At 42.1% G+C, this 18923-nt stretch overlaps 1 protein-coding gene across 5 annotated transcripts in view; it reads left to right on the forward strand.

Annotated features, from left to right (window-relative positions):
- LOC140202898 (trinucleotide repeat-containing gene 6A protein-like) overlaps positions 1-18923 on the forward strand; it is a 175636-nt gene that overhangs the window by 98514 nt on the left and 58199 nt on the right. For 3 of the 5 annotated variants that reach the window (XM_072268445.1, XM_072268446.1, XM_072268447.1), the window contains exons 5-6: positions 4433-4756; positions 8854-8901. In XM_072268445.1, the coding sequence (XP_072124546.1) occupies positions 4433-4756; positions 8854-8901 (372 nt within the window). The remainder of the gene's footprint in view (positions 1-4432; positions 4757-8853; positions 8902-18923) is intronic. The other 2 variants (XM_072268449.1, XM_072268450.1) reach the window with 1 other exon arrangement.

Genomic DNA, 18923 nt, shown 5'->3' on the forward strand with positions numbered 1-18923 from the left:
ACCTGACCAGGTTCATTTCCCAATACCAGATCAAGTACAGCCTGTCCTCTTGTAGGCTTATCTACATATTGCCAAGAAACCTTCCTGAACACACCTACCAAACTCCACACCATCTAAACCCCTCACTCTCTTCTTTTCTGTGTGTCCTCACTGTCACATGGCACAGGCAGTAATCCCGAGATGACTACCTTTGTGGTCCTGTTTCTCAACTTCCTTCCTAACTCCCTGTAGTCTGCTTTCAGGACCTCCTCCCTTTTCCTGCCTATGTCATTGGTACCAATATGTAATGCGACCCTGGCACCTGGGAGGCAAACTACCATCCGCGTTTCTTTCCTTTGTCCACAGAGTCGCTTGTCTCCCTTACCCCCTAACTATAGAGTCTCCTATCATTGCTGCCATCCTCTTTCCTTTCCCTACCCTTCTGAGCCACAGGGCCAGACTCTGTGCGGGAGGCACGACCTCTGTTGCTTCCCCCAAGTAGGCCGTCTCCCCCAATAGTACTCAACCAGGAGTACTTATTGTCAAGGGGTACAGTCACAGGGGTGCTCTCTAGCCTCTGACTCCTGCCCTTCCCTCTCCTAAGGCTATGTCCACACTAGACCGGATAATTTTGAAAACGCCAGTTTCGCGTAAAAACGATAGGCGTCAACACCAGGCGTTTTTGAAAGTATCTCTGTCCACATTAGAATGGATATTTGGGCGACTCTCCTCCTACTGGACACGCGCAGGACACACAGAAAACAAGCGAAGAGGAAACGGGATACTTGGTGCACGTTTGTCCAGAAACATTTCCTACAGCCATAGTCTCTTCATCAATGAAAGGGACGACAGCTACAACTAAATGCAATAAGGCTTGTTACTGGGCAAAAGTAAAAATTGTCTCAGCTTGCTCCTGCCCCACCGAATTGTCTCAGCTTGCTCCTGCCCCACCGAACTCATTTCTGCATACCTCGACACTGTTTTATCACCCCTTGTTCAATCCCTTCCGACCTATGTTCGTGACACTTCTCACGCTCTTAAACTTTTGGATGATTTTAAGTTCCCTGGCCCCCACCGCTTTATTTTCACCATGGATGTCCAGTCCCTATATACTTCCATCCCCCATCAAGAAGGTCTCAAAGCTCTACGCTTCTTTTTGGATTCCAGACCTAATCAGTTCCCCTCTACCGCCACTCTGCTCCGTCTAGCGGAATTAGTCCTTACTCTTAATAATTTCTCCTTTGGCTCCTCCCACTTCCTCCAAACTAAAGGTGTAGCTATGGGCACCCGTATGGGCCCTAGCTATGCCTGCCTTTTTGTTGGGTTTGTGGAACAATCTATGTTCCGTGCCTATTCTGATACCTGTCTCCCACTGTTCCTTTGCTACATCGACTGCATTGGCGCTGCTTCCTGCACGCATGCAGAACTCGTTGACTTTATTAACTTTGCCTCCAACTTTCACCCTGCCCTCAAGTTTACCTGGTCCATTTCCGACACCTCCCTCCCCTTTCTAGATCTTTCTGTCTCTGTCTCTGGAGACAGCTTATCCACTGATGTCTACTATAAGCCTACTGACTCTCACAGCTATCTGGACTATTCCTCTTCTCACCCTGTCTCTTGCAAAAACGCCATCCCCTTCTCGCAATTCCTCCGTCTCCACCGCATCTGCTCTCAGGATGAGGCTTTTCATTCTAGGACGAGGGAGATGTCTTCCTTTTTTAAAGAAAGAGGCTTCCCTTCCTCCACTATCAACTCTGCTCTTAAACGCATCTCCCCCATTTCACGTACATCTGCTCTCACTCCATCCTCCCGCCACCCCACTAGGAATAGGGTTCCCCTGGTCCTCACCTACCACCCCACCAGCCTCCGGGCCCAACATATTATTCTCCGTAACTTCCGCCACCTCCAACAGGATCCCACCACTAAGCACATCTTTCCCTCCCCCCTCTCTCTGCATTCCGCAGGGATCGCTCCCTACACAACTCCCTTGTCCATTCGTCCCCCCCCCATCCCTCCCCACTGATCTCCCTCCTGGCACTTATCCGTGTAAGCGGAACAAGTACTACACATGCCCTTACACTTCCACCCTTACCACCATTCAGGGCCCCAGACAGTCCTTCCAGGTGAGGCAACACTTCACCTGTGAGTCGACTGGGGTGATATACTGCGTCCGGTGCTCCCGATGTGGCCTTTTATATATTGGCGAGACCCGACGCAGACTGGGAGACTGCTTTGCTGAACATCTACGCTCTGTCCGCCAGAGAAAGCAGGATCTCCCAGTGGCCACACATTTTAATTCCACATCCCATCCCCATTCTGACATGTCTATCCAGGGCCTCCTCTACTGTAAAGATGAAGCCACACTCAGGTTGGAGGAACAGCACCTTATATTCCGTCTGGGTAGCCTCCAATCTGATGGCATGAACATCGACTTCTCTAACTTACGCTGAGGCCCCACCTCCCCCCCTCGTACCCTATCTGTTACTTATTTTTATGCACACATTCTTTCTCTCACTCTCCTTTTTCTCCCTCTGTCCCTCTGAATATACCTCTTGCCTATTCTCTGGGTCCCCCCTCCTCTCCTTGTCTTTCTTCCCGGACCTCCTGTCCCATGATCCTCTCGTATCCCTTTTGCCAATCACCTGTCCAGCTCTTGGCTCTATCCCTCCCCCTCCTGTCTTCTCCTATCATTTTGGATCTCCCCCTCCCCCTCCAACTTTCAAATCCCTTACTCACTCTTCCTTCAGTTAGTCCTGACGAAGGGTCTCGGCCTGAAATGTCGACTGCACCTCTTCATACAGATGCTGCTTGGCCTGCTGCGTTCACCAGCAACTTTGATGTGGTTTGCTTTTACCTCATTTGTTTGCCCTTACTTTTACCATGACTTTGTGTATTAATTTTGCTCTATTTAACATGTGCAATAAAACGAGTCACTGTGCAAAAGTGACAATTGCATCTATTGAATGTTTGCACAAGCAATACATTAATAAAGCACCTTGTTAAATGTGTAAAACATGTCTGCATCAGTGTTATCTTGTATTTCCATACAATGTTACATCTATTGTCAGATATTGTTGTTGTGGTGTTGGAGGTTGCGTTCAAAAAACAATGAGCTGCCGCCACCATTTGTTCCAGCACGTCATGATAGTGTTTTAAAAATTAGCTGGTTACCCCGTACACAGTACAACAGCCAACCGGCGTTTTCAGATTTAAACACTCTAGAGAGTGTTTTAGAAAAGCTCCATTTTCGGGGGAGGAAAACGTCGTTTCAGTGTGGACGGAGGGTCAAAACGAAGAGAAAAAGCTTTGGTTATGGATTTATCCGGTCTAGTGTGGACGTAGCCTGACTGTTACCCAATTTTCTGTCTCCCCAGGCCCCAGTGTGACTACCTGCCTATAGTTCCTCTCTGTCACCACCTCACTCTCCCTAACCAGATGAAGGTCATCGAGCTGCATCTCCAGTTCCCTAACGCGGTCCCTGAGGAGCTGCAGCTTGATGTACCTGGTGCAGATGTGGCCGACCGGGAGGCTGAGAGTCTCCCAGACCTCCCACATTTGACACCAAGCACAGAAAACCGGCCTCACATACATAGTAGTTGTCTGTATTCTACACAGGTAACATTTATCACTGAAGCCCCGTTTAGCCAAAGCCTTCCTACTCTGTCTCCCTCTACTCCACCCGCTGTTTAAATCTGTCTTTTTAAACTGTTCTCACTGACGTCCACGCACTTGCGTAGTCATGCCCCATTCAAACCGCTGAAGAAATAACCCAGTAAGAGTTGTCAGAAGTATCTTAGATAGGACATGGATGATAAAGGAGGGCTACGTAGGAGGGAATGGTTAGATTGATTTAAAATGTCAGCACATTATGAGCCAAATGTACTATGCTGTAATTTTCATTTTTCTATGTTCATATGTTTCATACTGATTTACTAACAGATCATAGGTGGAGGGTTTTCTGTTTATACCTTCAGGAAATTCAGGAATTTATCCTTTTAGTGGACTTGTAATCCCAGTTGTAGTATTCTTGGATTAGAATTATCTTTGTTGACTCCAATGTTAGGTTCCAAATTTCTCAGTTGAGTTGTGTACTGTGTTTAAATAAGCCTTTTGTTTAATAAGCTACTGAAGACTTGAGTGTATTCAGGGAGCCTATCTTCCCCTACAAGTTTGTGCAATGTCTTTCCTGATTTTAAAGATTTGAACCTATACAAGTAGAACCTTGAGCACCCTAGGTTTTTTTATTGAAGGGCTTTTAATTTTTATTATCCATTGTAGGTACATTTCAGAAACTTGGGTAAAGAATTAATCAAATTCAGGATGAATTTACACATTTAAGCATTTGTATGTACACGTGCATAAATATTCACATTTTAACCATATGTCATTGATGTAGTAAAAATTCAGTAAGATGTCCATGCAGTAGGCATTAACATTTTTTCTTTCCCCCAAGTGCCAGCACCATCCAAGACCAGTCAAAGCCAGCCTCAGCCTGCCAACTCTAACAGCGGCACTTCCATAAATACCAGCAACAATAGCAATGCCAAGCGGGTCCCAGCCAACAATCAGCAGCAAGCCTTGTCTCGATATCCTCCTCGTGAAGTACCTCCACGCTTTCGACATCAGGAGCAAAAGCAACTGCTGAAGAGGGGCCAGCAGCTACCATCAACAGCTGGAACTGCAACATCGGTAGTCACCAGCCAGTCTGGAAGCAGCGCTGTTACTGTGCAGACGGTGACCAACGGGCAGCTGCAATATAGCAGCAAAACATTGACAGGTAATCTACTCCGCAATATGCAATTAACAAACAAATAATTTCCCTTCTGGTCATATAGGCAGAGCTTAACCCAAAACGGTCACTTTGACTGTTCTTCTAATTATTAATACAAAAACAGAATTATGTAGAAGCTGTAATTTGAATTTTTAAAAAAGGATGACATTGCTCCCAAATTGTGTGAAATTTATGAATAAAGAAAATTTGTATTTCAATGTTAACATCAAAACTTTGAAGATGCAGAGAAAGGGCAAGTGAAGGAACAAATAAAAAGTCAGTTTTATAAAATGGAAGGAAGGAAAGTTGAATTTACAGAAGGAATGAAGAAGGGATAAGCTTGTTTAACTGTGCCAATATTCCATCACTTCTAATTCCTTTTCACAACTCCTAAAAATACAATTGGAGATTTACTAATGTCTCTCCTACCACCTCCCATATCCACCAGTAGGCTTCAAACACTTAAAGATGAAATTGCAATTACTTTTAATTGTAGTCTAGTCTACTGTGTTTTTCTACTTGTAATGCAGTTGTCTGTACACAAACTCTTCTCAGGCTTCCAGCCAGGTCCAGGTGTCGATTTTAACCAATATTTCCATGACAAACTCCGCCATCTTCATCAGGGATGATGCCTAGGCATGTGTAGTCTAGTGGTATATATACTCAACTCTTGTCGTCCGTCCATCCTGATTGGTTAGTCCTCAACCAATCAGATTTACATTGCAACACACATCAAAGTTGCTGGTGAACGCAGCAGGCCAGGCAGCATCTGTAGGAAGAGGTGCAGTCGACGTTTCAGGCCGAGACCCTTCGTCAGGACGACTGCACCTCTTCCTACAGATGCCGCCTGGCCTGCTGCGTTCACCAGCAACTTTGATGTGTGTTGCTTGAATTTCCAGCATCTGCAGAATTCCTGTTGTTTGGGTTTACATTGCCCCACCTTGTTTAAGATCATATTCCAGTTCTTTGAAATTCTTATTTTCTCGTCTTATTTACCAGTAGACTAAAAGATGGCTGAGTTTGTCATTAAAACATTGGTTAAAATTGACACCTGGACCCGGCTGGAAGCCCGAGAAGAGTTTGTGTGTCATATACGCCAGGAAAGCACAAGATCCTTTTCAGTCTTCTGTACATTGCAAACAAACAGATTTGATGATTGTTTTGTATGACATAACTTTCAATGTGACTCCAAGCTTCTGGTCATCTGTCTCTAAATTGTCCCTTATCCCATTCTGACCTCTGTCCAATGCTATTCCAGTGAAGCTTAATGCAAGTCAAAATTTGCCTACAAACTCAACCATAAAGTTCTGCAATTTTAGATAATGGTTTTGTTATTATCACTAACACTTCTCCTGGATCATCTTGGATTTCTTTAACTGTCTCACTACTATCCTCTTAAGTCTCGCACCATTATTCTTTTAGTTATTTGATTTTTTCCTTCCTTCACCAAAAAAAGAATTATGCATGCAATAACAGTTCTCCTTTGCAATCTAGAATCTTTGGGGAAGAAAAAATCATTCAGGCAAACCATGAATGGGCATTCTTTTAACAGTGTCTGTTGTTAATTGTGTTTGTTCCGTCACTTAAATTCGTGAAGAATAGAGTTGGCAACCTTTATTCTAACATCTGGAATGTATATCTGCAGTGATCAGTTATAATATTTGACTGCAACTCTTAATTTTAGCACAGGTCCCCCACTTCAGAGCCATAGGCCAAATTTGGCTGCAGCAAGTTTTGGCTTAGCCTTCAAAAAGTGAGCATCCTGATAGGAGTACTGGGTATTCTGTGTCACACAAGTTTTCACCGAATAGATTTCAGAGAACTGAGGTTTACAGAGGAAATGAATTGGAGGTGGGAGTGATTAAGTGGGTGGAGGGAGGCTAGCATGAAAATGGAGATTTGGAGGTGGGAGATACAGGGGGTGTGGAGGTTGGAATACGGCTGATTGGGTCTAAGGGAAGCAGGTTGGAGTTGGGTCGAGGGAAGGTTCGCCATACGTGAGGAAGGGGCGTGGGCTGAGGACAAGGAGGTAGGGGCATGATGATAAACATGAATAATGTATGAAGTTGAAAACTTTCCACCTGCCTAGAAGAGGCATTATTCTTTATTCTCCAACATTATTCCCTATTGGGTGGAACCTTTAGTTAATACCAAACTCAGCCTCAGTTCTTCAGTTAAAATGTGCTTCATAAAATCTGCTAAAATCTTGGGGCTTGCATGCATGGCAGAAGTTTGTTGTGCTATATAAAACAAGCCTTGTATATTGATAGATTTCTCTGTGCTTGCCTGGCAACCTCTGCGTACGATCAGAATTTTCCTGAGATTGGAGATTCTCTCCAAGCCAAATGGGGACATATAGTTCTAGAAAGTTATTTTTTTACAAAACCTACAGAATTGTAGATAGTAGCTTGTCTGTACTCTGGCATGTTACACTAGAGTTATTAGAACACTGCGATTATATATTCTTTGTTTCTGCCCTGTACTCCTTCACCTTTGAGCCACAGAGAGCAGTGTTCCAGTCTAGAAAGTACAAATGGAGGAACTCTGAGTGAAATGTTTACAGATTTATAAAACTCAATAGTTAAGTGCTGCTTTTCCAGTGTGACCCATAATCAATTTAATTGCTCTTGATTATAACTTTCAGAGTATACCTTCCATTCTCCAGCCTTCATTACTGACAAAAACCTTCCCTCACCTGCTGTGGCATTGTATGCAGCTTGATTGCTAAGTGCTTCTCATTGAATATTACATTTGTTTCATTTTTCATTTTGGATGGGTGGGATGGATTATAAAGTAAGATTAAAGTAGCTCTATTTAGTGTAAATTGTGAATCATAAAGAACACATTGCAATGAGATTGAATTATGAAGCATAATAAGGTTATTAGCCATCAGGGTCTTCTGCTTTGGTAACTGGAATGCTAAGTATTTATCTATATGAACTGGTCCCAGGAAGACAGAAATCTACCTGGACCATCTGGCCCAAGTCCTACATTTTCTAAATGAAGAAATAAGGCATCTTCACCAACATTCAACACTGACTTTGGATATTTTCTTACCCTCTCAATTGACTTATAAAGACTATAACTATTGACTTATAGTTATCAGTCCATGAATTAAAGAATCACTGGAATCAATGTACCTAGGCATTAGATATGAACATGTTGTACTTCTGTATTGATATTGCAACTATTCAGTATGTTGACTGAGAATTTCTATTTGTTCCTATTGTATTAAAAATTCCCATTTGGTTCTTGCAAATGAGATTTTTTAACTGCATTTTAAACATGATTGTAACCTACCATATCTGATCAGTAAAGGGATTAACCTTGAACTGTATGATGGCTATCAGAATGCCAGGACTTTTGAAAGCTCTAAACATGTTGCTGAGTATTGAAATATAATTAGTGGGGATGAAGGAATTCATTAGCCTATTTGTGCACACAAGGCCACATCACTAGAAATTAAATAATAGGGTCATCTTTTTTTTTACCATGTTGACAGATAAATGTCTGCAAGGGAATAGGAAAAACTCTGTATATTTTTATCCTTTGACTAAAGCCTTTCCCCAGAGGGGTAGAAAGGGCTTTGCTTGAACATTTCATCTGAAAGCCAGGAGCTTTGACTGTTTATAATGAAAACAAATTTGGTGGTTCATCAGTTTTCTGACTTGGTCCAACGATATGCAGAGAACTAGAGTGTTATTACCTGATCCCACTTGCACCTTTGCATTTTTTTTGTTTCCCCTTTTCTTCAAGTGATGTTATTTAGCTTTTAAGTGATTGTTGTATCTTTGAGTAGCATCTGACCTTCATGGTTGAACTGCTTTATTGTTTAGATTCCTGATATATATTGTAATTGCTGTTTAGTTTTACTGCAATATATTGTTGAGATCTGCTCTGAAGTGCTCTGGGAATGCTTCACTCTTTCATAGAGGTACAATTGAATCTAATGGTGACATCGCTGGGCAAAGTTTTGCAAGTATGCTGGTACTCTTAATTGTTTTAATTATGATGAGTGAGAACTCATTATTTTCTTTGATCAGAAGCCAGCTGAGAGTATATTGAACCCTGACACCTTTTGTGGTTCTCTTGCTTTTTCTTAGGCATGCCTCCCATTCGGGATATGGTCAGCCACTCCCCTAACCAGTCAGGTGACAAAAGCTTTTTATTCTCTCCTTTCTGACATCGTTACTTTTCTTCTGTCTTCCCCTCCATTCCTTTTCCTCTGTCTTCTCATTGTGTCTTGATTTTCCACACCCTGAACAATGAAGGTCTATGACAGAGGCTGCTTATATAAAAGCTGCTGGACCTGGGGTTATTAGCTGGAGATGTCAGTTGGATCCACCAGCTTGCTTTGCTTTCTGGTGCATCTGTTGTGATGTTTTATGTTTGTAATCAACCTGCATGCTGTCTTTAATTTCCGTGTCTTATGTCATCCAAGCCCACATGAAAGTTTTATTTTGTACCTGTATCCAGTGAGTGATGAGCAGGTTGCCAGTGATCCACTGATGTCTATATAAATCAGCAGTTCATGTTTTTTTCCAATACTGAAGGTTATCTGCATTGCAAATGTTTAGTCTGGTGGCACTGGTTTGTTCTCCTTTAATATGCACCTTTATTTGAACGGTGCCATTGTGATCAAACTGGTCATCTCTGAACAAATTTGAAGGACACTTTATCTTTGCATTCAAAGTCAGGGGAGTGGGCAGATACTACTTCCATGCCATTGTTATTGAGGTTTTCATCAGCTACTAATGCTGGAGATAGAAATTGTGATAATATCCTTTTTTTGTAAGTTTCATTTCCATTTGACTATCTGTCTTATTATGAGAGACAGACAATTTTTGAGGTTGCATTTACTATTTGTGTTAAGACAAAGACATGATATATTAACATATCGACACATTCTGGGATCGCAATTAGAATCTGCTTATCAAAAAAGGCACAGCACCAATATGCACAACAGGATATCCCATCTAAAAAGACAGGTTAGGAGGAGGAGGGAAAATCATAATTCCATACAGGGGTGAGCTGGTTGTACCTGGTGTTTTAGTAAAGTGCATTAATTTGGATATCCAGCATAGTACAAGTTGGGCCAGATGTTGAATTAATTTGTGGCTGTTAGCTATTCCATTTGGGAAAGTGCAGGGCACTTCTATGATTGAAATTACATTTTGTATTATAATTTTACTTCCAGGCTGAAGAACCTTAAGAAGATTTGACTATATTTTGTTAGGTGCTTTAAACATTACATTTCACTATTTAATGCTGTCAAATATTGCATAGTTATAAATTGTAATCATAATTCCAGGTTCCTACCAGGAAAGCTATTTGGGAGACTTTAAATAGTGATTCACTTAAGAGCTGAAGTTTCCATTTAGGAAATTCATAGTGTATGGTGGTTATAATTTTGATTACCTCTGTGCACTTCCTATTTTCATAGACCGTTATTTTCCTATGAGTCTGCATTCTAAGCAAATTGGATCTGGCAGTCATGTAGTTAATGTGTTGTAAATAATTTTATAGATGTAAGGTGTGACATCGTTTCATACTAATTTACAAGTACAACTTTCACTCGGTCAAAGTGACATAATCTCAACCTCTCAACTTCTCATGTTCATTCATAATTATGCCTTCTATGAAATATATTTATGGTCTGTAAGGAGCTGCCCCTAGAACCATTTCTCGCAGATGTAACAATCCAGGAAACTGGAGGTCTCCCAGATCTCTCACATCTTGCACACTTTTTCTGACTAGGCTAGCTAGTTACTAATAGTAAAAGAAAGAGAAACCTGAGAGAAACCTCAACCTCACCTCTACCTCTCCTTGCTGAAGCCTCTTGAACCAAAATCTCTGTTCCCCACTGTAACCCTGTTCACTCCAACAATGGCTGCTTCGCTTAAACGTACCTTCTCTTTATTGGCTCTTACCAAGTGCCTAATAACCTAAGCAATCTCAGTCTCCATAGAAAGTCCCAAAAGGCCCTGCCTTTTAAGTCTGGCACTTAACATAGAAAGATAGAAAACCTACAGCACAATACAGGCCCTTCGGCCCACAAAGTTGTGCCGAACATGGCCCTACCTTAGAAATTACTAAGCTTACCTATAGCCCTCTATTTTTCTAAGCTCCATGTACCTATCCAAAAGTCTCTTAAAAGACCTTATTGTATCCACCTCCACCACCATTGCCGGCAGCCTATTCCACACACTCACCACTCTCTGAGTAAAAAAACTTAACCCCTGACATCTCCTCTGTACCTACTCCCCAGCACCTTAAACCAGTGTCGTCTTGTGGCAACCATTTCAGCCCTGGGAAAAAGCCTTCGACTATCCACACAATCAATGCCTCTCATCATCTTATACACATCTATCAGGTCACCTCTCATCCTCCATTGCTCCAAGGAGAAAAGGCCGAGTTCACTCAATCTATTCTCATAAGGCATGCTCCCCAATCCAGGCAACATCTTTGTAAATCTCCTCTGCACCCTTTCTATGGCTTCCACATCCTTCCTGTAGTGAGGCGACTAGAACTGAGCACAGTACTCCAAGTGGGGTCTGACCAGGGTCCTATATAGCTGCAACATTACCTGTCGGCTCCTAAATCCAATTCCACGATTGATGAAGGCCAGTACACCGTACGCCACAAGTAACTGTCTCTGAGTAAACTCCACAAACTGTCTGAGATCTCTATCTCTGCAGAAAGTAATAGACCTTACAGACTGTATTAGGGACGGGAGATAGAGCTGGATGACCTTCAGCTCATTTGGGAGAATGAAGAGGAAATAGATAAGAGCTACAGGTAGTCATACCCAAGTTTCAGGAGATAGGAGCTTGATGACTGTCAGGAGAGGGAATAGGGAATTGGCAGATAGTGCAGAGTACCTCTGAGGCTGTTCCCCTCTATAACAAGTAGGCCGCCTTGGATATTGTTGGTTGGGGAAGGAATATGACCTATCAGAGAAAGCTGCTGAGGTCACGTCTCTGACACTGAGTCTGAATCTGTGGTTCAGAAGAGAAAGAGGAAGAAGAGAAGAATGGTGGTGGTAGGAATTCAATAGTTTGGGGAGCCAACAGGAAATTTTCTGGACATGAAAGAGACTTCCAGATGGTACATTGTCTCCCAGGTGCCAGGGTCAGGGACATCTTGCATTGGGTCCACAGCATCCTTAATGGGGAGGGTGAGCATCCAGATGTTCTGGCACATATTGGTACCAATGAGATAAGTGGAAAAGGGTTAAGGCCCTGAAAAGAGAATACAGAGAGCTAGTTAGGAAGCTGGAAAGTGGGACTTCAAGGGTTTGCCTGTGCCATGCCAGTGAGGGTAAGATTGGCATGATTTGACAGATAAATGGCTGGTAGTTTGGTATAGGGGCCAGGGGCTGAGAATTTTTAGATCATTGGGATCTCTTCTGGGGAGGGTATGACGTGCACACAAAAGATGGATTATGCCGGAACTTAAGGGAGACCAATATCTTTGTGCACAGATTTTCTGGAACTGTTGGGGAGGGTTTAAACTAGTTTGACAGGGGGATGGGAACCAGAGTGATAGGTCAGAGGATGCGGTTGTTAAAAGTGCTTTTATTATTGAAGTATGTATACACTATACAACCTTGAGATCTGTCTCCTTACATAACGCGGCCACAAAACAAAGAAACCCAAAAAACTCGTTTTAAAAAAAAGACCTGTCAAACATCCAATGTGCAGAAAGAGGGAAAAAAAAAGTCAGGCAAACAATTGAAGTAAGCAAATAGCATTCAGAACAAAAGTGAGTCCACAGACATGAAGCCCAGGGCAGCCGGAGCAGACCACAGCCTCAGTCTCAGTTCATTGCAGAGCCAAGTAAACGTTCCACAGTTGTGAGCAGAATCAGCCTGACCCTTATCTCTTGTCCCAGCGCCCTGCCTTTTCAATCCATTGACCTGGCATTTAAATTGTTTAAACATCGAGTCGTCCCTCACTCTGGGACTCAGACCCTGCTGCATTGATACCTCAGCGCCTGGACCCTGCTATCATGTTTCAACCCTTACTTGGCCTTTCCAAGTCAGCCTGGCGCTTCAATTGATCAAACCTTGCTCTAGGTTTAGATGGTCAGGCTTCAAATCTGTCTCTCCTCCATTGTTTACAGTGATTGTTTACCGTAACTTTTGCAAGAGAAAGTGTTATTAATAAAATATTTAGTTGCAGTTGATGAAAAGGTAGATACTGTGTGGTGAAAGACTGAGGAAGTGGTAAGAGCATAATTGCAGTCAGTTGGATGGGTTGAAATGTGTCTAATGCTAAAGAAGTATCAGGAACTTGGTGATGATCGTAGAACCTGGGTCAGTATGTGGAACAGTGGCGTTGTTGCCATTACAGAGGTTTGACTGTCACAAGAGCAGGCATAGCTGCTGGATGTTCCAGGCTTTAGATGTGTCAAAAGGCACAGGGGTGGAGGAGTGGCATTACTGTTCACGGATAGTATCACAGGGAGAATGTTGTGGAGGGTTTATCTATTGAGTCAGTTGGATGGAAGTCAAACCGAAACGGAGCAGTCAAGCCTATTGAGTGTCTTCTATAAACCCTCCCCCTAAGAGTAATAGAGACATTGAGATGCAGATCAGAAAGCAGATTTTGGAAAGATGCAAAAATAGCAGGATTGTCATCATGGATGACTTCAACTTCCCTAATATTGATGGACACTTCCTTGGTGCAAAAGGTTTAAGTAGAGCAGAATTTGTTACGTGTGTCACAATATGTAGATATGTAGACAGGCCAGCTATAGAAGAGACCATACTGGATCTGGATTTGTTACTAATCAATAAACTTGGTCAGGTGACAGATCTCTCAGGGGGTGAACATTTTGGAGATAGTGCCTGCAACTCCCTGACTTTTATCATAGCCTTGTTCAGGGATTAGAGCAGGTGGTATGGACAGGACAAATTATGATGCTGTTAGGCAGGATCTATGGAGCATAATTTGGGAACGGATGTACTCCGGAAATAAACAACAAAAATGTGCAGGTTGTTTAGGGAGCACTTGCATGAGGTTCTGGATAGGTTTATCCTATTGATGCAGGGAAAGGTGAAGGAACCATGGTTGACAAGAGAAGTGGAACATCTAGACTAGAGGAAGAAGGAAGCCTACTTAAGTTTTAAGAAGCAAAGATCAGGCAGGGATCCTGAGAGTTGTAAGGTAGCCAGGAAGGCACTTTAGAAGTGGACAGGAGAAGGTCTTGGTATGTAAGATTAAGGAAATGACCAAGACATTCTACATGTACATGAAGAACAGGAGGATGATTAGAATGTGAGTAAGACAGATGAGGAAGAAAAAGAGGAAACATGCCTGGAATCAGAGGAGGCCCTTAATCAACGTTCCCTCTAATATTTTTCTACAGCTGCATGAACCAACCATTGCTTTGAGCAGGAGTTTTTTTTACACAGCCTGAAAACTGCACGGCATATTATATAAAAGAAAATTCCAGCTATGTGGCAACAAAAGCTATGTGCACAGGAGCATTGCGGTTACTGTGCAGACACACACCTGCACAGCTTAAAGGGAACATTGTCCTGAATGTATATTTTGCTTCAGTATTCACCAGTTAGAAGGACCTTGCTGAATATGAATTAGATGAAGTGGAAGTGTGAATTAATAAGTTTGAAGATGATATGAAGCTTGATATTGTGAATAGTGTAAAAGGTTGTTGTAGGTTACAGTGTGACAGTTATGAGGAGTGGGGCTGAGAGGTGGCAGGTGGATTTCATGCTAGAAAAATGTGAAGTCTTCACTTTGGAAGGTTAAACTTGAAAGCAGAATACAAGGTCAACGGCAGGATTCTTAACAGTGTGGAGGAACAGAAGGATCTTGGGGCCCACGTTTGTAGATCCCGCAAAGTTGAGAGTGATAAAGAAGGCGTGTGTTGGGTTGACCTGCATTAGTCGAGGCGGGGTGGGGGAGATTGAGTGTAAGAGATACTAGGTATTGTAGCAGCTCTATAAAACTCTGGCTAGACTAGGGGTCACCAACCCGTCGATCGTGATCGACCGGTCAATCTTTGATACTTCCCCAGTAGATCCCGAAGAAAAATCAAAAATAAATACACAAATACTGTTGTAATGTGAGCATTATAAAAGTAAGTAATACTAATTAGGATAATGGTAATATAGCAATATTTTTACTAAAAAGCTGTTCGTAAAGAGAGATTGTTTCCGGGTTGCGGGGGTTTAGTTCCGTTCTTTCGGCCCAGTGTGCATGTGTGTAGTTCCCCCGCCATGCACCGCGTTTTCAGCGTAGCCTGTGCTGTATCAAAGTGACCAATTAGATTAAGTAATAGTACAGACTGTCGTGAACATCAATATACGGCAGTGTCCCCAACCTCTGGGCCGCGAAGCATGCAGGGGTGCAGCAGTAGTCGGGATGCACACAGCACATCTTTAAGAAAAAAAAGCCGAAATAAGCTAATTGATTAGGTGAATGTCGGCTCAGATCAGAGGCGACGCAATCGGTGCTCGCTCGTGATATCCTGACAGCATGGCAGAGGCTCCAGGAAAGAAGGCGAAAACATACAAATTCCATCCAGAATGGGAAGAGGAATTTCTGTTTACTTTGGTGAAAGACAAGTGTGTATGTATGTTGTGCCACTAAACACAAGCACTGACTAAAAGAGGGAATCTGGAGCAGCACCGCAACACCAAACACCAGGAACTTAAAGACACCTACACCCCAAAGAGCGCAATTCGTGCCTGGAAAGTTGAGGAGCTGAAATCGGGGTTGAAGGCCCAGCAATCGTTTTTCACAAAACATGCTGCTCAAAATAAGGCTGCTATTGAATCATCATTTCGTGTAAGTCACCTTTTGGCTAAACACAAGAAGCCTTTTACAGATGGCGATTTATTCAAGGAAGCAATGGTCATTACCACAGAGACTGTTTTTAATGATTTTAATAACAAAAACGGCATCACAACCGCAATACATAATATACCGCTTGGCCCTGCAACAGTGACAAGGAGGGTAGAGTCACCGTCAGAGGACATGGATATTTTTCACTACAGTTCGATGAATCCTTGTATGTAATGCAAACAGCTCAGCTTGTTGTATTTGTCAGAATGGCTTTCCAGGATTTTACAACAAAGGAGGACTTCCTCACTCTTTTGCAATTAAAGGAAAGAACGAGAGGTGAGGATATTTACAATGAGTTTAGAAAATATGTCCGTGAAAATGACATCCCCATTCATAAACTGGTGGCAATTACTACTGATGGGGCCGAGCAATACGCGGTGTGTTTTATAGCACTAAAAGTCAGCGCCTACTTCAGGTCAACTTATCTATGTGAAATTGCATTTTCACAGATGAAAATTATTAAATCTAAGTACAGGAGCTGACTTACTGACAGACACCTCACTAGGGTTGCCAACTTTCTCACTCCCAAATAACGGACAAAAGTAGCAGTCAAAACCCAGGACATTTGTGTTTACCCCGAAAAAGACTACCATGACCATGAAGCCTTGCACGGGCACCTGTGTGCGCATGCGCGTACGTGTTGATTTTTCTTTACCTGACGAATCGGTTTTGGCTTAATCTTCATTATTTCTACTTTAGGCTGTGTATTTATCATGTCATTCCTGCTTTTACTATATGTTAGTGTTATTTTAGGTTTTATGTTGTATTTGGTATGATTTGGTAGGTTTTTTTTTTGGGTCTGGGAATGCTCAAAATTTTTTTCCATGTAAATTAATGGTAATTGCTTCTTCGGCGTAAAGCATTTCGGCACGAAAGGTTTCGTAGGAACGCTGTACCTTAGCAGGGGGAGTACTGGACAGTTGGCAATCCTACACCTCACAGACTGTCTCAGACTGGCTGTCTGTAGTTATGAGCCAAATTTCAGGGAACTAGCAGAAAGTATTCAGTCTCAGTCATCACACTGAGTGCAACAGTCAATTTTTACTCATTTATTTTTCGTGTTGAAATAAAATTAAATAATGAAACTTAGGTGTGAAGTCTTAAAGGTGTGAAGTATTGTAATATTCTTAAAGAAAGCTAGCTATGGCCTGTTTGATATGCTAGTTACAGTGTTTTCTTGTTTGAATTAATTTGAAAGTTTGACAAAAGTATTTTGTGTAATTCAAATACAATTCGCCCAAATAAAAGGCCTCAAATTGTAAGTACAATCTGAGCTGTTTTTTCTCTAAACGATTTAGTAGGTAGATCTTGCCTTTCACTGAGGTCAAGGTAGGGGATCTCGGGCTTAAAAAGGTTGGTGACCACTAGGCTAGACCATGCTTGGAGTATTGTGCAGAGTTCTAGACCCCTCTATAGGAAGAATGTAGAATCTTTAGAGGTATAGAGGAGATTTGCCAGGGTGCTGCCTGAATTAGAGAGCATGTCTCTTGAGCTAGGGCTGTTCTCTTTGGAGCAGAGGAGGATGAGAGGTGACTTGATAGAGGTATACAAGATGACGAGAGGTGACTTGATAGATTATACAACCAGAGACTTTTTCCCAGGGTGGAAATGGGTAATACAGAGGGGCATAATTTTGAAGTGTTTGGAGGAAAGTGTAGGGGAATGTCAAAGGTAGGCATTTTACAGTGATAGGTTGTGGAATACACTGCCAAGGGTGGTGGTAGAGGCAGGTGAGGAAATTTTAAGAGATCCTTAAATTGGCACATGGGTGAAAGTGATGGAGGGCTGTTTGGAAGATAAAGGTTAGATTGATCTTAGAGTAAGTTAAAGGGTTGGTACAACATCATGGGTTGAAAGGCCTGTACTGTTCTTTGTTCTGTTCATGTAAATTCTGGTCAGTGCTTTGGTTTTATTTGAAGGAGACTATTAATCTATGCATTTTGGAAGGAAGTGGTAACGTCTTCTGAAATGATAATTGCTGTTAGATGAACTAGTAAAAATTTTGTGTCAACAATTCTCATTTCTAAACAGAGCTTTCAGCAGGCTTTAAACAATTTAGAGCCTCTTTAGGTTATGGTGTGTTTGCTTCAGTGCAGTGATGAGCCTGGATAATTATGCAAGTCTGGTGAAACTTTAGCAGCTTAATGTAGTATTCCTTGAATGAAGAAAGAATGTATCGGACTGTTACTTGTCATATTTACTCAATCTTTCTTTCTAAAATAGGAATTTACATAGTACAGTGTTTTTTGGATGGTGCTCTGTGTTCTTCATGCTCCTTTAGTTATAATTATATTGTCTCACACCAACACTCAACTAACTCCCCATCAATAATTCCATCATCACCTTAATTAAATTCCTATCTCTATATGTTGTGTATCAGTCATTCCCAAACTTTTAAAAATGAAAATCAGCCGCACTTACATGCCCTTTCTTCTCTCACCTCCCCCTCCCCCCACCCATCTCTTCTCCCTTGTGCATAAGTGCCTGATGATGTCATGGGTAGCTGCATCAAAGTAGCTGGGGCTTTGCCAGGAATGGCTGGCAGCTTAGAGTCAGGGCAGCTGGCATGCAGAGTGAATCTACATTTTAGATGAACTTTTTATCTAAGTTATCTGTATTATAATTAAAACCTTGCAGGACCCCAGCAATCTTAAGCGCCTGTCAGTTGGAGACAACTGTCTTATGGTATTGTGGGCCATGGATTAGGAATTTTTCTTTTCCTTCCAAGTTATCTTCTTATTTGATAGAATAATCCTGGAACCCAGTATCAGATTCTCAATTTTAAAAGAATTGCTTGGCAAGGTAAAACCTTATTAGTGTCCAAGGACATAGAACTCTTTTTGTACATGTGCATATACTGTAAACTTCAAATTTGGCAGCAGTATTTCTGTACTAAAGTTCATCGTCAAGCAAAAGTTTGATCAGGAAAGATGAAAGGAAGCTTTCCCACTGCAAGTGAGTGGTGGAGTGAGTCACTGCATAGAATGATTGATTTGTTGCCAGTCAGCTGGTTACTTTGTCCTGATTGATGCCGAGCCAATCACTTGTATTTGTATTTGGGTATTGTGCCTTGCAGATCATGAAAGGGTTGTAGAGATGTGAGGTTCTGATCTGCTCAATATCTTGTACCCAGAATGTTGATGGCAAGGAACACAGCACTGGTGATACAATTAAAATGAAAAAGTTTGTGTTGGAGATGATTATTCTCTGTGGTACCTCAGTGGTGTGACTATCGAAAGGCACTTGTCTACATCTTGCTGCATGCCTGGATTGCTTCAGAGGATTTGTATGTTAAGTTG

Source organism: Mobula birostris, chromosome 9 (genome assembly GCF_030028105.1).
Source record: "Mobula birostris isolate sMobBir1 chromosome 9, sMobBir1.hap1, whole genome shotgun sequence".
NCBI classification, from domain to species: Eukaryota; Metazoa; Chordata; class Chondrichthyes; order Myliobatiformes; family Myliobatidae; genus Mobula; species Mobula birostris.